The 16,190-nt window shown below is 34.8% G+C and overlaps 1 protein-coding gene across 1 annotated transcript in view; it reads left to right on the top strand.

The window, feature by feature from the left end:
- Positions 1-16,190, top strand: part of LOC307123967 (radixin) — a 267,415-nt gene that overhangs the window by 109,631 nt on the left and 141,594 nt on the right. Inside the window, exon 5 of the mRNA XM_079812852.1 lies at positions 11,678-11,800. Within this exon, the coding sequence (XP_079668978.1) occupies positions 11,678-11,800 (123 nt within the window). The remainder of the gene's footprint in view (positions 1-11,677; positions 11,801-16,190) is intronic.

Genomic DNA, 16,190 nt, shown 5'->3' with positions numbered 1-16,190 from the left:
TGTTATAGTAATAATATGTAAAGTAGAATACACAAATAACTTGAAGTTACTTATTTTTCGGAATAAATAAAGCAGTAATGATGACTTTATTATTGTTATTTTCAGAGCTTTTAATATATTTGTTAAGAAGGACTTCTCTGTGGGCGCTTGAGAGCGTTTTGGCAGTGCAGCGTTTTTTTCAGTTGAGACTCTTTGCTTGTTATGATACGGAATATCCGCGGAAGTGTTACTAGTATCTCATTTCACAGATAGTTTTTTTCTGGATTTTTTCTGGATATAAAAATGCGGATACAATGTAAAGTATTTGCTCTGGCTCTTGTTTTTAAATTATTTTGTTCCGTTATTATACTGCTTGTTGTCATCTGTTGACGTTGTACAGTACAAGCAGAATGTTGCGGTTGGTCGGTGTTGTATTTGTCCTGCCTCTCCTCCACTCTGATTGATCTGGTGAAAAATGACAGTGATGAGCGCTGCGTTTTACTCAAAGTTGAACATTCTTCAACTCTAGGCGACCAGTAAAAAACGCTGAGCACTCAGCGCTTGAGCGTGAAATACTCGCTCAGCGCCTCGTTACGCTCATGGTGTTCTAAATACGCGGCGCTCCCATTGAAAACAATTGAATACGCAGGCCAACCGCGTGAAAAAATGTTTTGGTGGACACACAGCCTTATACTAAATGTTTTTAGGCTACTGTTTTTCTTACAAATACCATAGAAACCATATATATATATTTTACCACGGTAGTGAAGAGGTATATGTGTGTGTTTTTATCTGTGGTTATCATGACCTAAATGTATGATAACATTGGTTCATTTTAATAAAACTCAGTCAGAATATGTAAATTTTACCATCTAAAAATGAGGTTGTTACAATTTTTACAGATGTCCATGTTTTTGTTAAATAACATAAATTTACATCTGCATCCTCCTAACTCAAGCTACTACTACAGTCAACTCATTGTCAAATGTGCATTTCTAAGACAAAACATGTAATATTATTAATACTCAGTGTTGGGGGTAACTCATTACAAGTAACTTGAGTTACGTAATAATATTACTTTTTTCCAAGTAACTTGTAAAGTAACACATTACTTTTCAAATTTACAACAAAATATCTGAGTTACTTTGTCAAAAAAGTAACACAAATTACTTTTTCACATTAATTTGACTGACAGCTCTCCTGCCCCCATGTTGAGAAAAATAAGTGCTGAGGCGTTGTGTGTAAACATGATGGTTATTGTAGTTCTAGACTAAATGTGAGCATTTGTTTATCTCACTTGCACAATAAAGATTCTGTACTCCTCAAAATGAATAAAATCAGTCAAATGCAAAATCAGAGTACTATGCAAACCTCCAATAATTAAATGTTAAATAAAACAACAATTTGTATGCATAATGTACCTTTATATTTAATTTACCAATGTTTTGCTGCTTACCTTTGATGATGAAAATTACTAGATTTTTTGTTTTTATTGGTAAAACTTTTTTCTCCTGCATCCTATTCTACTATTATCCAGAATAGCAGCACAGCAGAGCTGCGCCCTCTACTGTTCATGCGTGAATTTGCATTTTTTCCTCAGCCTGGGGCTTATTATTTCAATTTTGGTATGAAGAGGTCTTTACCGTTGTACAAAAATATAACTTTTTTGTTATAAAAAAAAAACAAAAACAAGCCCAGCCCAGGTGAGAAAAAGTAAGGCAAAAGTAACGTAACGCATTACTTTTCTTAAAAAGTAACCAAGTAACTCAATTAGTTACTTTTTAAGGGTGTAACGCAATATTGTAATGCATTACTTTTCAAAGTAACTTTCCCCAACACTGTTAATACTGCAGCCTGCACTGCAAACTGTGCCGAAGATATATGCCAAAGTCAGGCAACACAAACCTGTTTCATGACTAGAAACAATATCACCCGTTAGCACATGCAGAAACTAAGACATTAATAATGACTGGAAAAGGAATTTAAAAGCATGAAGTGTTTGTCATATTCTGACAATAAAAAGTAGCTTAAACCACAATTAACAGTCTGGTTTCACTTCGGAGCAAAAATATGCCTTTACATTTTTAAGGAATAAATATTTTACGTTTATCGTGATAATTATCAATATCAACTGAAATGAAAAGATTTTATCAAGATAATTTTTTGGCCATATCGCCCAGCCCTAGCTGTACAATAAATCAAATCGCGAGGCCTCCTTCCCTTCCCCTCTGTACAGATTCGCCTTTTTTGTGGTTTGAGCTGGGATGGTGGTGATATAGTTTAAAAGTTTCATTGTTTGCGCTCTCCGGCCACCAGATGCTGTTGTCGTATGGATGGGTGTCTGGAACAGGTTTTAGCTGAGGATGGTATTGTTTAAGTGGCGCCAAATTTAATAACTAATCCGTTTTTACAAAAGAAATTAATCAAAAACTTACTTTATAAAATAAATGAAGGTGACTTGACTTTTGAATATTAAAGTGCAAAAGACTGCTATAAATCTGCTTGTTCTACATGCCTCTGTGTGAATGAGCGGCGCCAATTCATCTACTACATACTCAAGAATGCATGACGCTCATGGTGTTTTCTGTGTCTGCCGTCCCACAATATGAGGACATGAACATCTCCAGAGCTGCTCTGAGAGAACACTTAAAGAGCATTTCATTGTTTTATTTAAAGGGGTGGTAAAACACATTCTTTTGAAGGCTTGATTGTGTTTGTGGGGTGCACTGTAACATGTGTTCATGCTTCGTTTAAAAAAAAAAAAAATTGCATTATTTTTCATATATTTGACCTTTATTCTACACTGCTCTGTCCCTCCTTGTAAAAACGGTCTGATGGTTTCCGGGTTGTATGAAGCCAGTCCCTCAAAAATACGCAATGGGCTCAGATTGGTTAGCTGGCCCAGTGTGTTGTGATTCGCTAACCGCCTGGTGCACGTTTGTCGGAAACGCCACGCCCCTTACCTTTACCGGTAGACTGTGCTTGGGGTAGTATTAGAAACAATAGCGTCAATTAAACCATACCAATCTGAGCCTGAATCAGACCCAGAACATTTTAGTGAAGATGATCGAGCAGAACCTGTTCAGTCCTCAAGAGTAAAGACTGCGGATCTATAGTGATCGCTGCTGAATGGCACCGTAACTTTTGTATTTTTAGAACGATTATAGCCAAATATCTGTAGCAAGAACTATTAACCCGAAACGAACACCAAACATTGGCTTTACTAGTAGCCAAATCACACACAGAACCATGTTTAGCATGCCTGTAGATAAACAATACATAAAAGCTCTAATCAAAGAATCATTTGACTGTAGTAGTAGGAATGTCTGTAGTCGCCTACTGGCCGTTTGCTGTAGTCCTTAGAAATGTATTTCTTTAAAAGTAAATATCTCCCTTTGCTTTAAACTTTGAACGTTGTAACTTTGCAGATGTTGTTTATGCTCAAGCAGCAACATTACACGCTAGCTAAAGTTAGAATAGTGAAATCGTGGTTTACCACCCCTTTAAGAAAAACCATTGTGAAAAATACACTCTGAAAATGAAAAGTCTTTACTACAGCCCGTAAAGCTAAGTTCGCAAAAGAATTTATGATTAGAAATATATTACTATTGTACAATAGAATGTACTTCTCAAAATAATAATTATAACAACAACAATACAATGTATTTAAACATTAAGACATATAATTTGTGTTCATGTTTCAGTTTAGTAAATCGCCTTTGTGCAGCAGTAAAAGTTATATTTGATTACATTTTAAAACATTATGTAGCGAATTAGCTCTGATGGGAAATATTAATAATTATTCATAACTCATTATATTTATTCTTTATGATTAATTATGAATATTTGAATCAGTTAACTACAACCCCAAATCAGAAAAAGTTGGGACAGTATGGAAAACGCAAAAAAAAAAAAAAGAAGTGATTTCTAAATTTACTTTGACTTGTATTTCATTGCAGACAATATGAACACAAAATATTTCATGTTTTGTCTGGTCAACTTCATGTCATTTGTAAATATGCATCCTTTCCTGTCATTCAGACCTGCAACACATTTAAAAAAAAGTTGGGACAGTAAAGCATTTACCACTTTGTAATGCTGCCATTCCTTTTCACAACACTTAAAAGACAATTAGGGACTGAAGACACCAAGTGATGAAGTGTTTCAGGTGTAATTTTGTCCCATTCTTCCTGCAAACAAGTCTTAAGGTTGGCAACAGTACGGGGTCTTCGTTGTTGCATTTTGCGCTTCAAAATGTGCCACACATTCTCTATTGGAGACAGGTCGGGACTGCAGGCAGGCCAGTCAAGTACCCGTACCCTTTTCCTCCACAGCCAGGACTTTGTAATGTGTGCAGAATGTGGTTTTGCATTGTCTTGTTGAAATATGCATGGACGTCCCTGGAAAAGATGTCTTCTTGAAGGCAGCATATTATGCTCCAAAATCTCTATGTACTTTTCAGCATTAATGGTGCCTTCACAGAAGTGCAAGTTACCTTTGCCAAGGGCACTGACACAACTGACACAATTCAACTTAGCTGAATAGGGGTATTCATGCTAAACAAAAGTGAATAAATTAAATACAATAAGAATAGAGGAGGGATAAAGCTGAAATTAGAATTTCCTTATAGCTCTAGACAACTAAAAGGAAAGGTAAATAGAAAAGTTGATTTAATTAAATTTGAAATTTAATCAAATTCAACTGAGCTGAATGGGGACATCAGCTTAAACTACGTAAGTAAATTAAAAAAATAAACGTAGAGGGATAAAGGTGAAATTAGAATTTCCTTATAGTTTTAGAGAACTAACAGGAAATATAGAAAAGTTGACTTAATTAAATTTGAAATGTAATCAAATTCAATTTAGCTGAATGGGGACATTCAGATTAAACAAAGTGAGTAAATTAAGTCATATAAAAATTGGGGAAGGATAAAGGGGAAATTAGAATTTCCTTATAGTTTTAGAAAACTAAAAGGAAATATAGAAAATTTGACTTAATTAAATTTGAAATTTAATCAAATTCAATTTAGCTGAATGGGGACATTCAGACTAAACAAAGTGAGTAAATTAAGTCAAATAAAATAAAACATAAAGGATGAATAAGGTCGGAGTAGGACAAACACACACAAAACAAGAGCACACTGGCTTAAACCAATGATGGGTGCCTTTGAGGCCTCGGGGTCTTGTGAAGCTTCGAGACTCTTATGAATCATTTGTCTTGAAACAGTGATTCGAAGCCACATCAAATTGTTAAAGTCACGTGATTTCAGTAAACAAGACCGTTAAGCATCATAGCATCTTCAAGATTATTTCAAATTTCCATTTTCAATTAAGTCTTGTGAACCGATGTCTATAATTTATATATGAGTTAGTATCAATTATAAATCTAGACACATTTGATGATGCCTTTGGTTGAGGGAAAACATTTTCCTACTTGTCTGCTTAGCCCAGCTTTCACAAAATGAGTCCTACGGTTTACTGAAATATCACGCCTTATAAGAAACCTCATGTTTAGATGGTTCATTGAGTGTCTTTAATTGATTATACCTTCAACAACGCATTTGGGAATGGTTTGTTGAGGAAGCTGAGCTTCCTGTTCTGACCAGCAGGGGTCAGCGGATTGTGGCTCTTTGAGTGGTTCAAATCAGTGAAACATTTGTGACTCAATTGGTTCGTTTAATTCGGAGCTTCACAAACTCCAGATTCCCCGTCAGTGGTTCAGAGTTCCTTTGGACTTTAAAGTAAACAAACATGACTTGACTTCTGGACTCAAATTTGTAAAAATATTTATTCCATGACTAAAAACGCCAACCTTCAGCTCATACAGTATAAGACTCTTCATAGAACACACTGGGGTAAGGATGGCTAAAATGGGATTCACATCAGAAATTTGCGCACACTGCTTACAAAACTGTCCGGACACATATATCCATGCCACATGGCACTGCCCACCCATCAAACACTTTTGGAAAGACGTCACTGAATCCCTATCCTGCCTCTTGGGATGCCGCATCCCATTATCCCCCCTACTCTGTCTACTAGGTGATCTATCAACTCTCAATCAGGAAATAACAAACAAAAGGATGCTCCTTGTAGCCTTAGCCATCGCCAAACTATCTTCTTAAACTGGAAATCACGAAACACTATTCACATAACGCATTGGAAAAATTTGCTCATAGACTACATCTCCCTAGAATATTTTTCACCTCATTACAACTGTATATCAGAACCACAAAACTCCAGATCAGACCTCATTCAACTATTACAAATCTGACACACTCATCCTGATTAATTATGTATTAATTTATTATTATACATATTTATACAAGGTTTTAGTAATATTGTGAGCATTTTCATTACTATAATTATTATTGACATTAATGTTATTAATATTTTCAATATCATGGAAACATTTAGCAGTGATGAATGATGGAGATGTGATGACATTTTGCTTGATATAAGGACGGTAATGGTATAATGTATATCTTAAATGATTAAAAGATATTAATAAATAAATAAATAAATAAATAAATAAATAAATGAAGTGATGATGATGATGACAATGGTAATGACGATATAAATATCTAAAATATAAAAATTTAACCAAATTAAATCAACACCTAACATATACCACACATGATTTTAAATCACTACACCCTTCTTTTAATGCACCACCTCAGCTTAGGCATACATACAAATAGTAACTGTACTGTGAATGAGAAGAGGAAGAAAAAAAAAATGTGCACACTGGCACAGAAACTAGGAGAGGTGTGGTATGTGTTAGGTATGTCATTTTGTTTTATTGTTGCTATTGTCATTTTGTCATTGTTATTGTTGTTATTAGTATTATTGTTACTACTGTAATTATTAATGACATTACTGTCGCCGTCCTCACAAAGTGTTATCGTCGCCATCTTTAGCATTGCTATTGTTTTTATTACTATTGTTATTATTATTGTTATTATATTATTATTGATATTAGTATTGCAACTGTACTGTCAATACACAATATTATCATCACCATATTTAGTATTACTATTATTACTGTTGATATTATTATTTATATAAATGTTATTATTATTGATTTTTTTTCTGTCAACACTATCTTTTTTAATTTTATTTATTTATTTATTTATTATATATATATATATATATATATATATATATATATATATATATATATATATATATATATATATATATATATATATATTTATTCTTGTTGTATGAGTACTAGCCTACTACTGTTGTTATTATCATTATTATCAATATTATCTATTATTATTATTGATATTACTATTGCCGTCAACACACCTTATCACCATCTTTAGTATCATTATTGTATTATTACTGTTATTATTATTACTGTTATTACTGTTGTCGCCATCACAAAATATTATCATTATTATACATGCTATTACTATTTAAAAACTTCCACTATTACTATTATTATCTGTCATTTCTGCTTATTTTTCATTGCTGTTATTATTACTGCTGTTTTATTGTTGTTTTTTTGTTTTGTTGTGGTGTTCTGTGTTCACCCTATGTTTTAACAGGGTTCCTACGGGGTTTGGAAAAGTATGGAAAAGTATGGAATTTGATTTGAGTAATTTCCAGGTCTGGAAAAGTATGGAAAAAATAAATCAGATTATGGAAAAATATTTATGTTTCCAGACTATTGTCCCTATTTCATTTTCTAAAAATAAAATTTAGAACTTCTAAATGTATATAATAAATATATACACGTTTTTTCAATGAATGAAAAGCTTGTAGCCTAGCTATGGCAGTAAAGGTCAGACCTGTGTGTTCCTTCCTTTTCACAGTTCAACAGTGGTTAACACAGCACTTTGTAGTTTGAGAAAGCAAGTTGGGTTTGAGGATAAAACAGAGTCGATGGTGGAGTTCTTAAAGGAATAGTACACCCAAAATGAAAATTTGTCATTTATTCACCCCCATGTCTTTCAAAACCATAAGACTTTATTATATTAACATTTTTAATATTTTAAATCTGAGAGATTTCAGTCCCTTTATTAAAGGACCCAAAATGAATGTCCTAATCATTTACTCACCTCTATGCCATCCAAGATATCCATGACTTACTTTCTTCAGTGAAAGATAAATTAAGTTTTTGAGCAACCAACTGAGTTGGTTGCCATTTTGGATGGCATTGGGGTGAGTAAATGATTAGGACATTTTCATTTTTGAGGTGAACTAATCCTTTAAATATCTTCATGTGTCCAAGATTAACAAAAGTCTTATTAGTTTAGAATGACATGAGGGTAAGTAAATTATGATAGAAATTAAATTTTTGGGTAAATTAATAACCCTTTAAAAAAATTGTGACTGATTTAGCATTTTGATCGTTAAGGTCACAAAAGGCAATATTTTAATAAAGGATTTCTAAATATTAGATAGCCTACATAGAGGTTTTGACTCAGAGTGTAACATACTTGTCGGTGCCGATGGCATTGTGGGTAAGTGCGTCGCCATGTAGTGCTGTTGTGCTTCTGGAGACCCGAGTTCGAGTCCTGCCTCATGGACTTTTCCCAATCCCGCCCCCCTCTCTCTCCCACCTTACTTCCTGTCTGGCTACTTTCCTATCCTAATAAAAGGCAAAAACGCCAATACTAAATCTTTAGAATGTAACACTTGTTAGCAGTTGAATTTGAAAACATTTTATCAGAACAAGTTAAATATGGTCGGAAAAATCTGTAGGAAGTCTGGAAATTAGAGTCTGGAAAAGTATGGAATTTTGAAATGAAAATTGTGAAGGAACCCTGTTTAAGTTTTGCACTCCTAAATAAAAAATAAAAAAAAAAAGTTAAAAAAAAAGTAAACAAACATGGCAGACGACCTGCAAGAAGAAATGCAGCTTAGTGCATGGGCTGCTTTTTACAGAAAATTTGCGTACGGTAAAGGGAAAATGTTTAGATGATGTAGTGTAAACATGGCCTTCTCAAAGCTGGAGATGAGTCTTCCGTCAGCTCGCTTTCTGGTTGGGTATTGTTTCGTTTCACGTGATAATCTCCAGAGCGTGTGCGTGTTTGTCCTCGAGGTTCCCCCCACACTACAGGATATCTGATCAAGATTTGAGATCGGGGCGGCTTCAACATTCTTCCGAGCAGATTCAGTCACTCTTAACACAACTCACACCACAGGAAAATCTGATAAGATTATCTGTAGAACCTTCAAGATTAGGGTTGTCGGAAGTGGAGAAGTTCCGCCGAAATCGGCCCAAAATCACCCCAATTATCTTGTAGTGTGTTTCCACCATTATTCTTAAAGGGTCATGAAACCCTAAACCAAATTTTCTGAGGATTTAATAGAGTTCTGTGTATTGAACATCATAGAAGACATGTTACCATCTAATAGTTTTGAATGTGGTAGAAAACTAGTTAATTTTAATCCTTTTTGCTCTGTTCCACTTCTGTTTTCTCGTACTATAGTACGGGATGACTCATCGGTGTCTCATAATTATTATTAAGTCTGCGTGTCCTTAACCTATGAGAAGACATGTTGCTAAATTCATGACAGCACGCGCATAATTATTCATGACAGCACGACAGCACGATTTTCAAACTCGTAGGATCACTGCTCTTTTCACACTGCATGACTATCTGGGCCAGCATTCAGTCACTGCTGTGTTCACACTGCACGATGGATCAGTGACAGGGGGTTTCACACTGCATAACTGTACAAGAGGAATAATCGGCGACATCTCTGTCCCGTCCGCAAATTACGTTTCACAACAAAGCACACGCGAGAAGTGAGAAGGAAACAACGCAAGATCACACGTGCGTCAGACTGGAGTTCTCGCGCTAGACTGGAATTGTTATTAAAATATAGACTGCAGTGCAGAAACTTGCGGTCTGTGCTCTGATGCGCAGCAAAAGGGAGAAAAATAAAAAAGATTATGTTGGAGGAAATGGTTGGGGAGACACAGGGAGCAAGGATTGTGTTCTGCAAAGAGAGTTTGAGGTAAATAAATAATATTGCAATGTGCTACTGTTGCGGCTGATCAAGCAAATGTTTGTGCTTTGTTTCTGTTTTATATAACTGTACATATATCTATTAAAATACTAATATTATGGTATAGAACTCCTCCCTGAACCTCCCGCTGTCCTGTATCTTGCTGTTGGTCATCGCCAATATATTTTTCAGTCAGAACACATTTCACACAGCAGGTGTTTGAATCGCAGACAGGTCCAGATATTTAGCATGCCAAATATCTCACGGGCGTTGGCGACTCATCAGCGATTCTGTCTGATCGCGTCTTTGATCATTCACACTGCGTGATTGTCACTCGCGTGCACAAGCACCGATGTGCCTATGATTTCGGCATTTGTCGGCGATTTCGCAAAACCTGTCGGCGAGTCAAAATCGGGGGTTAAAATCGGGCAGTCTGAACTAGGCAAAAGTGAGCGATGCATTAAAGGATTAGTTCACTTCAAAATGAAAATTTCTTGATATTTTACTCACCCCCATCTCATCCAAGATGTTCATGTCTTTCTTTCTTCAGTCAAAAAGAAATAAAGTTTTTTGAGGAAAACTTTCCAGGATTTTTCTCCACACCACAGATTTCCATGGCAACCAAAATGTTGAAGGTCCAAATCAATGCAGTTTCAAAAGGCTTTGAAGGGCTTCAGACTTAGCGTGACTTGATTACACAATCCTTGGCACGTCACAGAGCAGCACAAGATAAGCAATTTAGGTTAAAAAGTATATTAACTAAAAACATTTTTTTTGAAAATGACCGATCGTTTCACTAGATAAGACCCTATTCCTCGTCTGTGATCGCGCAGAGCCTCTGATCCCTTCGAAGCCCTTTGAAACTGCATTGATTTGGACCTTCAACATTTTGGTTGCCATGGAAGTCTATGGTGTGGAGAAAAATCCTGGAATGTTTTCCTCAAAAAACGTAATTTATTTTCGACTGAAGAAAGAAAGACATGAACATCTTGGATGAGATGGGGGTAAGTAAAATATCAGGAAATTTTCATTTTGAAGTGAACTAATCCTTTAATAGATTAAAAAAAACAAGTGTTTGTTTTGCTTTGTAAGAGGTTATGCATTGCATAAATTCTCTTCAATAGATCCTGAGTCTTTGACACAAACGCGATTCATCCACACTGTGAGTGTAACCGCTCTTTACAGCCATTTAACCGACCAAACGGCTTATAAAAAGTCCACAAAATAAAACTCAAAAGTTATCAAAGATGCACCAGCGTGTTCAAATACATTTTCGATGCAGAGGACAAATTGCAAATGCCTGTGCATTTAATTGTGCATTGAATTATAGCTGTCACAGGATGTATATGTATTTGTGTAATGGTGAGCTTACAAAACCATATGTATATTACATGCAGTGTGCATTTGTGGGAATCTTTGATGCTTTTAATGAGAGCGAAATAAAACTGTCTGAATCACAAGCCATTGCTGTGTTGTGTCTCACCTCGACCCACTCCGCAGCTTAACCACGCCCACTTTTATAGCATTTTTCAAAACTGTGGTGAGAACTGACTGCTGCTGAAACAGGGGGTTTCATGGCTCTTTAAAATCTAAAGGGCCATGTTTTTTAGATAAAAACACATTTTGATGTAATGTTTGTCTGTGTCCAATAATAAGAATTTTTAGAAAAAGATTTTTTTATTTTAGGGTTGAAAGTTAAAGGGTTAATGTGTTTCTGTGACTTTTGGCAGGTAACTCAGCAGGATGTTAGAAAGGAAAACCCTCTGCAGTTCAAGTTCCGGGCAAAGTTTTTTCCAGAAGATGTTTCTGAAGAGCTAATCCAAGAGATCACACAGCGTCTCTTTTTCCTACAGGTACTGGAGAACTTAGTCTAAGATATTCTGTACGCTAGGTATTGCCATTAATTGCATTTAGAGTCCTAGGGGCACATTACAGAAAGATCCTCTCGGTTACGTATGTAACCCTCGTTCCCTGAAGGAGGGAACAGAGACGCCACGTGAGGCAGAGCAGCTGCTGCAATCATTGCATGTCAATGTGCAGTAGCTCTTTTAGTTACACTCAAAGTAGATTGGTCTCTCTGGCGAGATTCCTTTTCGTCGAAAGTGACCGACTGAATGGGAACCTAACTTTAGAATCTTATCTGTTTGGTAAACATGGCAATTTTAGTTAGAACCTCATTAATGACAAAAGCTATTACAGGATGACATTTCTTAAAGGGATAGTTCACCCAAAAATGAAAATTTGTCTTTATTTACTCACCCTCAAGTTGTTCCAAACCTGTATGAGTTTCTTTGTTCGGCTGAACACAAAAGAAGATATTTTGAAGAATGTTTGTAACCAAGCAGATAGAGCAACCATTGACTACCATAGTATTATTTTTTTACCTACTATGGTACTCAATGATTGCTTCTATCTAACATTCTTCACAATATCTTATATTGTGTTCAGCAGAACAAAGAAACTCATACAGGTTTGGAACAACTTGAGGGTGAGTAAATGATTTTCATTTTTGGGTGAACTATCCCTTTAAGTGCATTATCGCATCTTTATGCATTAGTTCATCTTAACTGTGGATAGAAAAGGGGTATTCAAGAAGCATCTTAACTCAACTAAAAATCCTCAAAACTTAGGATTCTTAACTTTAGGACAACCCCACTAGCCAACTGTAAAAATCACATAACAATAGCCTTCTGAGAATAGCGTCACATTTATTAATCATACAAAATGAAGAACAGTGATGTATGATGCTGGAAATACTTTTTAAACACCCAAATGATGTGCTGCACTTTGATGTCAAAACACTGATAAATAATTACAGACTCCCATGAAATATAGTGATAGGCTTTGCCTTTTCTTCCAAGCTTATCAAAACTTATCTTTCTGCAGCACTTATTTAAATGCACACCTGTTTATTTTTTTCCATTTTAATCTCTAGCATTTACTTCACAGCAGCTGCTTGCACATTGTTAGTTGTTTGGTAACAGACCTGAGAGTTGATTACTGAACTTAATGGAACGGTTTAAGATTTCAGATCTTAGAACTACAGATAAGATTTGGAAAAATAGGATAAGAATCCTTAATCAGATTAAGAATTTGGGAAAAGTCCTTGATTAATTTGTCAGATCTTAATTTAAGACTTAAGATAGAAAGTTTCTGTAGTACGCCTGGTCAGAATTATGGGACCTTTGGTACATATGAGCAAAAAAGGCTGTGGAAATAAATCTGCATTGTTTATCTTTTTGATATTTCACTAAATAAAAAAAATCATACAAAAAAATAAAAAATAAATTGAAGTAAAATGTTTAATAGTGGGGAACAATTACATTATGAAATAAATATCTGTATTACACATTGGTCACAGTTATTAGCACCCCTAGAAATTCTTATGAGTAAAATATCTTTGAAGTATATTCCCATTCATATCAAAACATTTTAGCTCATCAGGGTGACTAGGAACATGAAAATGTCCAGCCATGACTTCCCTGTTTCACAGGAATATAAATACAAAGGCCAAATTCCCATAATAATTCACCACAATGGATAAAACCAAAGAATACAGTTCTAGTGTACAGCAAAAGATTGTTGATATTCAGAAAATAGAATGTTTTTATCTATTCAAAAAAGAGATTTAACTCAGACTGAAAAGTCAAAAATTATTAAATGCCCATTAGAAGGATGCAATACTAGAAATTGCAATTAAGGCATGACTATTGGACAGTTAAAAGCTCTTTGGTCAGCAGGGTCAGACAAAAACAGCACCACATCCTCTTGTAACACTGTTTGAAGAATTCATCTTCCAGAATCTGGCAGTAAGTTTTGGGAGTTCATTTTTAGTCCATCTCCTATCTGTTTTGCAGGGATGGACTAAAAATGGATGAAACTAGTCATGTATTTTACAATGTATTTCATGTATTTTACAACACTTCAGCTTGTGATTCTTATTAAGTGGGGGTCATTTTTAAGGATTCTTTACCTAACTTAAGTCTCTGAGATCCTGACACTTTGCACTTCTGGAGAATCCAGGTAGGTTGCAGTTCTGTAAAATGGTGGCGCTGGAAACTAAAGGGTTCCTAGGGGGTTGATGGTTTCACACTTAATTCTTCACCTTAATTCTTAATTAAATGCTAAATTAATAGTAGTTATTAAAGGGGTTGTTCACCCAAAAATTTCAATTAGTCCATAATTTACTCAACCTCAAGTCATCCTAGGTGTATATGACATTCTTCTTTCAGACAAATAAAATCGGAGTGGTATAAAAAAATGTCCTGGCTCTTCCAAGCTTTATAATGGCAGTGAATTGTTGGTTCATTTTTGAAGTCCATAAAAGTGCATCTTTCCATCATATAACTGGAACTAAATTTTTTGGTGTACTAACCCTTTAAGATTAATGTGGTTTGAAATTGGTAAAATGTGCCTGGAAATAAATATGATCAGAAAATCAACGTGCCTAATAATTCTGCACGCACTGTAAAGTAGAAAATGACGTTGTACAGTACTGTGCAAAAGTTATAGCATGTAAGTATTTTCACACACAAAAAACAAATTTTTTAAGCCAGTTATTCATATATTTTGCTGTTGTGTGTCAGTAGGAAATATCAGTTTATATTTCCAAACATTCTTTTTGCCATTAATTGTAATAATCCAGTGAGTTTTTTTATGCACAAGGAGTCTGACAACAGACGGAGATCTGATCTTTGTATGCACCACGCGGAAATCTGTAATTACAGATGGATGTTCGCTAACAGTGTACTGCTGGTTACGTATTTTGAACTTCGTTTTACCCCTAGAACGAAAAAAGAACTTCAGCATGAATATATTGGAGCCATAAGACAGAGCTGTCCATTAAAGACGCAAAGAAAGAAGTCTACTTTTCTGCTACACACTCAAAAATATGTACTTTTTCTTCACAAAAACAGTAGGCCTACATACTTTTAGTATAAGTAGACGAATTTGGACACAGTTACAGTTTATGTTACACACAGTTTATTGTGGATTAGTGCGTTCTTCTTGTGAATAATGTTCTATATTTGATGTTGTATTGTAATGTGGTTGTATTGTACCACATTTAAGATTCGATTTGAAAGCTGTACATTAAAAAAAACTGCTTTATTGGGTATACATACCAGTGATAACAGTCACTAAAAATGTAATTGTCATGTAATCTGGAAGCCATAGAAGGAAAACATTCATTTGTTAAAATATATATATTTTTTTACCTTCATTCATTATAAAGCATTATATCATTATTTGGCATACACAGCAGTAATACATTATTACAAGTCAAGTGTTATTTATTTGTTGAAGCCTGGAACCCATAGAGAGAACACATCATTATTATTATTTTTCATTAAACAATAATATAATACAATATTTATAATTAAATAATACATTTTCTCTTTATTCATTAAAATTAATTATATCAGCATCATAGTGCATGGCAGTCATAGTCATTGAAGTTTTATTAAAAATGGTAAAACCTGAAAGCCAAAGAATGAAAACACAGATAGTGTACCAATAAACAATATCACTCAATATTACACAACATAAAAGAAAGCAATGCACAATTAAAAAATGAGAAGCACCCAGGTAAACAAGAAAAAAACTAACACACATATACTGTGACAGCGTAGGTCTGGGACATGTAGATAAAGCGGATAAATATAAAGCAGTGGTCACCAACCTTTTCAAGCCAAAGATCCCTGACCTCAGCCTTGATGAAAGGCAAGACCTACCTATAGATTTTTCATGGCCGAGTTTTTTATTTTTTATTTTTTTTGACACCATCTGTCGATTTTTATTTCTTTGTTTAAGCAAATTTATTTGTTGTTTATTTGTTCTATAACAGGCCAAACTGGCCAAAAAATTGCCATTTGAAATGCGAGGAAACCACTGCATTTTAATCACGATCCAAACAAAGATACACATATGTAGCATGAGCAGTTGTTTTTGATTAACAGAAATTTACAAATTTGTGTGTGAAATGTGCATACGAACAATTTTAAGAACAAATCACAATTCACCAAAGATTTTGTAATATATATTTTTTTCTAAATTTATGAAAACCACACATACGCAAAAAGAACTTACTCTGTTTGGCTTTATAATCGTGTTAAGGAGTTATATTTCAGTGGAGTCGTCAAACAGCACCTCAGCGGAACCCGGGCACTTCTGAGGACATCGGAATCATCCGCCTTCAGCCGCCGTTGTTCCAGCTGCGCTATCAGGCGTTATATATCCTTTTAT

Source organism: Gobio gobio (genome assembly GCF_949357685.1).
Source record: "Gobio gobio genome assembly, chromosome: 3".
In the NCBI taxonomy this organism is placed as follows: domain Eukaryota; kingdom Metazoa; phylum Chordata; class Actinopteri; order Cypriniformes; family Gobionidae; genus Gobio; species Gobio gobio.
This window is presented reverse-complemented; position numbering and strand designations above follow the sequence as displayed.